Raw genomic sequence first — 9,054 nt, 5'->3', positions numbered from 1 at the left:
ATGCTTGGTAAGCAAAGGATAATGATGCAAATCTGTGGGGGAGGGGGCAGGGTTAAGGAAGCAACTGAATTATTATTGTTCACATTTTCAAACAAAGCTTAGTGAGCAGTGCCTGTGGTGTGCATGGTGTGTATAAATGATTGCTCTGCAAACTGTATTTCAAAAGGGATCATCTTTTTTGTTTAAAATAAATGTTACCAGCCAGTTACCCAGAAAAACATTTCTTCACAGAAATTTTTAGGGAACATAGGTCTTTGAAAATTCATTTTTTATCCTGTTCATTGTTCCATGTTCCATAATAACATGGGATCAGCTTGATTGAATGATTAATATATTTTAGTTTTGTGTGTGTGTGTGTGTGTGTGTGTGTGTGTGTGTGTGTGTGTGTGTGTGTGTGTGTGTGTGTGTGTGTGTGTGTGTGTGTGTGTGTGTGTGTATGTGTATGTGTGAGAGTGTTCGTCTTTCATTGTGTCTGTGTGTGTCTAAATGCAAATACAGGATTTTTCCCCTTTCTTCCTCCAGTATGTTTTTTGCTTGCAGACAGAAAAGTGAGGCATCCTAATGCTTCACTAGCTGATATGTTAGAATTTCAGATGAGCATCAATTTAAGATCTTTAGGATTACTTTTTTAGTATGGTTCACAGTAACTGCAACATTTAGATATGTAGCACTCGTTTTAGGTTCTTCTTATTTGATTAATCCCTTTTCCTTAACTAGATAATTGTATGCTTCATTTTTCATTTAATCTATTAATGTGTTCTATGGTAATGTGGGTGCAATTCCAACACCAGCTATATGGATTAATTTTCCAATCCTGACACTGCATAAAGTGGAGCTGCACTCCTGTGTGTACTCTTGAACTTGAGCCCCTATCTGGCTAAGCTGGTTTATGTTCAGGTGTATGTAATAGATGCACTTATTGGAAAGAGTACTGGAAGTTCCCCAGTGCCCTGTTCAAATTCACCTGGTCAGTATGAATCACACCTAGAGTCTCCCCTGAAAAGAGGCCTTTGGCCCTATTGAGACTAATCTGATCAACACAGTGTAAATAAAAATAAATAAAATAGTACAATTATAAGTTATTCCTTCCTTGGTTGTTTTTATTTGTATGATGTAGCAGACTCTGTTTTGTCACAACAATGATATTCATGAATTTTCTGGTTTTATGTTTCAGTATTGAAACTACTGTTAATAGCCTTGATCTTTTGTGATAAAGGTCATGATCGCTGGGTTTCTGCAAAGTTACTAAATAGAGAAAAAAAGTACATACTTTAGAAGTGGCTGCAGCAAAGAATAACAATAAAATTTTACAAAGCATTCAGAAGGTGCATAAAGATCTTAGTTGTCCAGAAAGATGAAGTTATGTTAAAAGCACAAGTATTGGCCTCTACCCTAAAAAAGTACATCTGATTGAGTGAGTCTAACCTGGACAACATAATGAATAAATAAATTCAGTGTGCTGGTACTCTTATTAGACTAAAGAAGGCAGCCAGTTCATATCTCACAACAAATCATGGTACATTTATCAGACTAAAGAAGCCAGCCTATGCACATCTCACAACAAATCATGCATGTATGAACCTGCATCCACTGAAAATGTATCTGATTGGCTAGAATGTTTTGGGTGGATGGTAATTTTCCAAAAGTGTCTGCAACATCCACACCTGTCTTTAGATAAAATGTAACCTTTCTGAAGCATCAGGTGTTATAATTGTACATTTATTGTATGCTTCCATATTTAATGGAAATTTATTATAAGAAAGCCCTACAGAAATAACAGATGCCCGTGGACTCTTTTTTTTTTTGCTAACAGCCTGAAATGTATTGCCACCTCCACCTTACTCATGTGTGCTAACCTTAACCCTAACTCTACCCCTAACCCTCCAAATTACCTCACCCAAACATCTTTCCATAACAGTGTCACTATACAAGACACTTGGACACAGACACATACAACAACAAACATGTACAACACCAAAACTTTTCTCTTCTCTAGCCCTTATTCTAATCTCAGCTCACATACTCACACAACCACTGTCACACAGCATACATAATACTAACATAAGATGTGTAGCTAGCTATTCCAGAGCCTGGTGATGTTCCTCGATCTGGTGCCTGGGGCCAGTCCCCCCTCAACTTTAAGCTCTTCAGACTCAAAGATCAAAAAAAAATATATATATATTTTTAAACTAAACTTTGGAAAACGGCTTGCTGCGTTTGTAGCAGGCAGCTACTTATTTCATGCCTGCCACACAGTGAATGCTGAAACCCTTCAGCCATTGACATAGCTCCTCAGACTTGAGGACCAATGAAAAAAACAGCTCTTATCTCACCTTTTAACTGTAGCAAACTGCTTGCTACAAATGGAAAAAGCATCTGCTACAGTTAATGCATGCCAGACATGGGTCACTAAATGTTTTAGTTCTGACTGTAGCAGTGCAATTTCAGCATTCAAATAATAGTAATGCACTGAAGTCTGATTGGCTTCTGTTGATTGCTTCCCCCTAACATTTTGTACCCTGGGTGGTTCCCCTTTCACCTCATTCTAACTATATCACTGCCAAACTGTCTCCTTCTCTGAAACATTCTCTAAACCTAATCCAAGAATGTTCACACATACACACACACACACACACACACACACACGCACGCACGCACGCACGCAAACACACACACACACACACACACACACACACACACACACACACACACACACACACTCACTCCCACTTACTGTCAGTACAGAAACATTTCTTCAGTAAAAGCAACAGTTGATAACTCCTGCATTTTACTACCAATAAATGTGACCATCAGTGACAGCTAGCTGTTGACGTTATGTATATTCAAATAAAACAATGTATACCATCACTGATTGAATATGTGTGTGTGTGTATATATATATATATATATATATATATATATATATATATATATATATATATCGGTCTACTTTAGAACACTGAAATTTCATAACGTTGAATTTCATACATCGAGACCAAAACATCTAAATCTCAAAACACTGAAAACCCAAAACATTGAAATTTCAGAACATTGAAAGTGTGCTTCATAACATTGAAAAGTACAATGCATATGTAAATAACATCCTCTCCACCTATAACAACACCTAACTAACAAACACACTTTCTACTACAGTTCTGCAGGGGGTCAAGCCCCCCTGCACCCCCCCCATGTGGGGGCTCTGCCCCCCACACCCCCCCTTAAATTAAATATACCAACTCCAAGATCGCACTACAGTGGAAAAAAATGTATTTCCTAACCTCACTGTTTAACTTTTTTCCACTGCAGTGCAATCTTGGAGTTGGTATATTTAATTTATGGGGGTGTGGGGGGTGCAGGGGGCTTGCCCTCTGACGAAAATAGTAGAAAGTGTTTTTGTTAGTTAGGTGTTGTTGCAGGTGGAGGGGATCTTATTTACTTATGCAATGTAGTTTTCAAAGTTATGAAGCATACTTTCAATGTTTTGAGTTTTCAATGTTTTGGTTTTTCAGTGTTTTGAATTTTCAGTGTTATGGTCTCAATGTTATGAAATTAAACATCATGAAATTTCAGTGTTATGAAGTAGACCCAAACATATATATATATATATATATATATATATATACACATATGTGTATATATATATATATATATATATATAAAAAATCACAGTATGCTTTAAAGATTGATCATACTGTAGGTCATAGGATCATAGGAAGTTAATAGGCTATTGGCCCTGAGGCCCTAATAAGCCTAACAAAGAGTTTAGCTCATGTTTAGACAAGTCCGCACCCAAAGCCCCTGTCCAGCAGGGACACAGGTGGAATCCCAGGGTGTATTTTCTGCTTCCCATCCAGTTATCCAGGTTGTGCTTGAAAAGGGATAATGAGGTACTCTGCTTGACGTGGAGAGGGAGTCTATTCCACAGATGGGGAGTCTCTGTGACACAAATCTGTCCCACTAACAAGTCCTATTGATGTTACATACCAGGTTGAGGTCGCTCATGTGGGTTACTCGAGTGGAGCTTGACTTGTGGATATGCAGCAGTCCCATCAAGGTGGGGGCTGAGATTGCTTTGTACACCAGACAGAGGTCACCTTTCAGGAGTCTATATGAAACTGAGTAGAGGGACAGGGCTTTTAGCCTATCTGTGTAGGGTAGATGTTTGAGGACTGGGCTTCTCCTGGTGAGTAACCTTTGTGGTCTCTCCAGCTGTTGCATGTGCTTTGCGAAGTACATGCCAATGGGGGCATTGTACTCAATAACTGATCTTATAAGGGAAGAATACAGAAATGTTATGACCTCCTTGTCCATGGATGAGATATCCTTACTTATGAGGTGGGCCATGTAGAAGGCTTTCTGTACAATGGATAAAACATGGTGGTCAAAAGTCAAGTTGCTATCAACCTAGGTGCCCAAATCCCTCCTGACTGATCGCATGCTTAGGGCATTGTTATTAATGTGTTAATAAGTGGGGATGTCACTCTCAGCAAAAAAACAACAGGCCAGCACTCAGAGGAAAAGGTGTTCTGCAGCAAAAGCTGTTTTATTCAAGCATATACACAGACCAGTTCTGGCCCAGTTATTAAGCCTTCCTCACTGACGAAGGTGTAATAACTGGGCCAAAACCGGTCTGTGTATATGCCTGAATAAAAAAGCTTTTGCTGCAGAATACATTTTCTTCTGAGTGCTGGCCTGTTGTTTTTTTCTACAAGTGGATTAGTTTGGGGCCATGCACCTGCCATACCTGCACAAATTTCTTTTTTGTTGCTTGACGTCACTCTCCCCAAAGGGAATGATGATGCATTTTTTTGGCATTCAGCTTGAGGCCATGTTTCTGGCACCAGTCATTTGTTTGGGTGAGACCCGCTTGAAGGACGTCCACATCACTTGGGGAACTGATGACTGTGCCCAGCTTGCAGTCATCTGTAAACTTGGTCAGCCATAGCCCACTGGTTTTGTCCTGCCGCTCAGAGAAGTATATCTCAAATAACAGAGGCCACAAGACTAATCCCTGGGATATGGCACTCATTATGGGTCTACTGCTTGAGGTGGCTTCCCCTATTTTGATTAAGTAGGTTCTGTCAGTGAGCCAGTTTACTACCCATCTGATAACATATGGATTAATGCCTAGTTGAGAGAGTTTATCTATTATGCTCAAGTAGGGAATAGTGTCAAAGGCTTTGGCCAGGTCAAGGTAGGTGGTGTGCACTGTCTTCTCCTCGTCCATGGTTTTGGTGACTGTCTCAAAGAAGTCAACCAGATTTAACAGACATGATCTCCCGTTAACAGACATGACCTCCCCAGGGGCATGATGAACAGATCATCATGCCCTCTCTCAGGAAACCCAATTCTCCAAAAGCTCCAGAACTGGCTTTAACATTGATCCTACAGGGAGGAAATATCCCACCGTCCTTCCACAGGTTTCAGGAAATCTGGTTTGATGTTCCAGCATTTGAACAAAGCACATTTCAATGAGGTAAGTAATAAACACACATATGTGTGTGTTTGCATATATACACACACACACACTCATATATATATATATATATATATATATATATATATATACAGATATAGATATCTAGATATATGGGTCACCTTCATATAACTGAAATGCCATTTACCTGACTTTCATAAGATCGAGCTAAGAACACCGACAGTACAAAACACGAAACGCTCAAAACACCGATGGGTAACTAACAGTAAGTGACTGCTTGGCCAGCATGTTGACCTTTGCCCCTTACCTCCACAGTAGTGTGATCTCAGAGTTGGTATATTTATTTGGGGGTGTGGGGGGATGTGGATGTGTTTTCTTTGTTTCCATTTTAGTGTGCTTGTCGGGTTGACCAATGGGTTTCTTACCATTAGTTACATGTCGATGTTCCGAGCGGTCAGTGTTTTGTACTGTCGGTGATCTCGGCTCGATCTTCTGAAAGTTGGGTAAGTGGTGTTTCAGTTATATGAAGGGGATCCATATACACACACACACACACACACACACACACACACACACACACACACACACACACACACACACACACATACACACACATCGGTCCATTGAAATACGATGAATCTATCATTGGTCAACATTTGTTTAAGCCAAGAAAATATGGTTGACTAAACAGATAGTCGATAGGTGTGTGAAATATGCCTTTTCCCCAAGACTATGCAATCTTGGAATACGTATAAATAATTTAAAGAGATAAAGAGATGAGGGGGGGGCAAAGTTCTTTTAATTTCTTTTTATAAGTTTAAGTTTTGTATACACTGAGATTGTTGTTTGGTGCATTAGTAGTAGTGTTTCAATGTTTGCAAAGGTGACTTTTTGTGGTTGACTTTGGAAGTATTGATCTTTAGGTGTTTTGCTTAATTTCAGTGCACGTGCAAACACACACACACACACACACACACACACACACACACACACACACACGAACACACATCCACACTGAGATATATATAGTTTGAGCATGTGATGGCTTGCTCACATGTCATGGGTGTACAAAAATATTCTTGTTACATACTTCTCAATTGTCGAGATTTTTCCAGAATGTCCAGATTTTTCCCTCTTATTTTTGGTCTGTTCCTCATAATATTTGTAGTTTTTTCTGGCAAATCATTGTGGACTGACCTCATTAAATAATACTAAATAATGAAAGACATTTTAGTTTCAGACTTCCTTTAGAAAATATATAATAATGCAAAATCTGGCATTCTAGCAGCTTTATAAGTTTATAGGAACAATATTTATAATCTGTCATTATTTTTGAGGCTTTGCCCCTCCCCCCATTATTTTTGGCTTTGTCCGTATTTCTTGCACTTAGAGGTTGAGAGGTATGTTCTTGTTTGTTTTATGACCTTGGAAGTTTCACTCTTTTGAGTTGCTGCCTCCCAAGTTTTTAGAAATTCTGTGCTCACTTCAAGCATATGATAACTGAACAAGACATTATTTATAAACAATTCTATTTTGCCTGTTCAGTGAAACATTACTGCAAAAGAATTAGGAGAAATTATAATCATTTACTAAAAATTACATAAACAAAAGAAATTAAGTATTCCAGAAGTACAGAGGGTATAACAACTGCAGGGTATCTAATGGCCCATCCTGCACTATGTTTCATATAGTACCAGTGCAAAAAACTCTTTGCATAGCAGACTTGAGTAATACATAACATTACAGTACAGTTTAATGCAGTCTGCATGCATGTTGAAATGGTTTAGGGCTTTAGCTATGAAATGTGAAATTTAATAATAGAACAGGATGAGTCTGATCAGAGGCTTGCATTTTAAAAGACTCAGAATTTTATTTCAGTTATCTGTATGAGACAGGAGTGAGCTTTGATATTTAGCTTTCTCAGTAACACTAAAGGATATAATGTTAAAGACCATAATGTAGCTATGTGCCAGATACCCCAAACTTTAGAGTTTCTATGCAAAAGAACTGTTTAGTTCTTAATATTTTATGGTAAAGTCTTTGTCAGGCTATGCAAAAGCCTAGACTGTATCAGCACTGTCACTAAGCACTACATTCTGTCCAAAGCATTACCATCTGCCTCCAGTCTTCTAGCATGCTGCTGGCATCAATAGTTTTCGCAGCAGCTTTTGGGTGCTGAGTTAGAATTTTAGAACTTGTGAAGACATAATTCAAATAACATCATGCACTGCAGAAAAGAGCTCCTAGAAGCAGGGATGGGTGTCTTACATACCACATGAAAATGTTTCAGTAAAAGCAGGGTTAGCAGTCTAGTGCTGATCATATAATGTCAAAAATATGTAGGCAGTTGACTGGGTCGGCCACAGACTCCAAGCAAGTGGCTGGTGTGTCATTGTCATCTGAAATATAAGTAAACATCATTGTGCCTGACAAATAGCCAAATGACCAGTTGTGCTACATTGAAATTGTGCTAGAAATCACAGCATATATTGTGTCAGCAAATACAGAGACTGCATATGTGGCAAAAGAAAGACATCAGCATTGTTCTCACAGCTTGGAAGACCATATGTACATTAGTACTAAAGTTTTAACTTGCATTTTAATACTGCAGCAGAAAGGCTGCACACCACCTAGTTACAAGCTTTGTAAGGTCTGTTATTAAGTTAAAGTACACCAGCTACCTGAGTACAATGAATTAGCACAGCAAACACTGCAGACACAACTGTATTCCTGGACCACAACTTCAGCAGGATTCTAGAATGATTTTGCCTTTAGCTGCCATCTTAGACAATATGTTACTCACATGAAGTGTGCCAAAACAAGTTTAGAAAACATTGTCTTTGTAAAGGTGGAACACAATAACTGTTTTTTACCATTGAATATAAAGAGAATCACTCTTCCAACAGGTAGACTTTATATAGAAGGATAACATTAATACAAGGTTAAGATAATTATCAGTGAAAATGACATCTTAAGAAGAACCATACCCGAGTTCCACCAAAGTTGCTGTCAAACTTACTTTGTAATGAGCCATTTGAAATGATCCATTACTCAAAATCAATATGTACTTTTCTAAAATAAAATAGTATAAACTGAGGTCTTACCATGCCCGACATGAGTTCCAAGTACTGAGTGGTAGAGTTTGATCTTGTATTACTGAGTCATGAGCCGGTTAAGGCCAGATATTTTACATTCTAGCATAACTGTTGAAAATGCTGCACATCGTTTTTTTTAAGAAGAAAGTTCAAAACTTGCCAAGTTTCACTTCTTTAATCTTTTTTGCACATTCAGCGCACATTTATTTTCTCAGTAAATTGATTTTGCTCACTAGGATTTGAAAGTACCAGATAAACAAAAAATAGTTAATATAAGGTTCATTACATTCTTATTAAGAAACACTGATCTTGATGAAATAAAATGTTACTGTAGATCAGTACTCTTTGAAACGTAAATGTACTTGTAAGTATGGTTCATATTTTAGAAAGAAAATCAGGAGACACGTTTACATAAAAACTGTCCTCAGTATAGGCATAATTGGATAATCTCTTTACGTTCAGATATGTTAGTACACAGTATTCCAGGAGTCCACAGCCTGACTGTAGTATGATTAGGCAGGA

The 9,054-nt window shown here is 38.2% G+C and overlaps 1 protein-coding gene across 1 annotated transcript in view; it reads right to left on the bottom strand.

Moving 5' to 3' along the window:
* LOC122817558 (complement C1q subcomponent subunit A-like) overlaps positions 1-8,670 on the bottom strand; it is an 86,521-nt gene extending 77,851 nt beyond the window's left edge. Inside the window, exon 1 of the mRNA XM_044090593.1 lies at positions 8,542-8,670. Coding sequence (XP_043946528.1) covers positions 8,542-8,553 — 12 coding nt within the window. The 5' untranslated portion in view covers positions 8,554-8,670. The remainder of the gene's footprint in view (positions 1-8,541) is intronic.
* Positions 8,671-9,054: the final 384 nt, after the last annotated feature.

This window comes from Protopterus annectens, chromosome 13.part0 (genome assembly GCF_019279795.1).
Source record: "Protopterus annectens isolate FY-2018-M chromosome 13.part0, PAN1.0, whole genome shotgun sequence".
NCBI classification, from domain to species: Eukaryota; Metazoa; Chordata; order Ceratodontiformes; family Protopteridae; genus Protopterus; species Protopterus annectens.
Note: the sequence above shows the minus strand (reverse complement) of the source record. Positions and strands in the feature narration are given on the sequence as shown.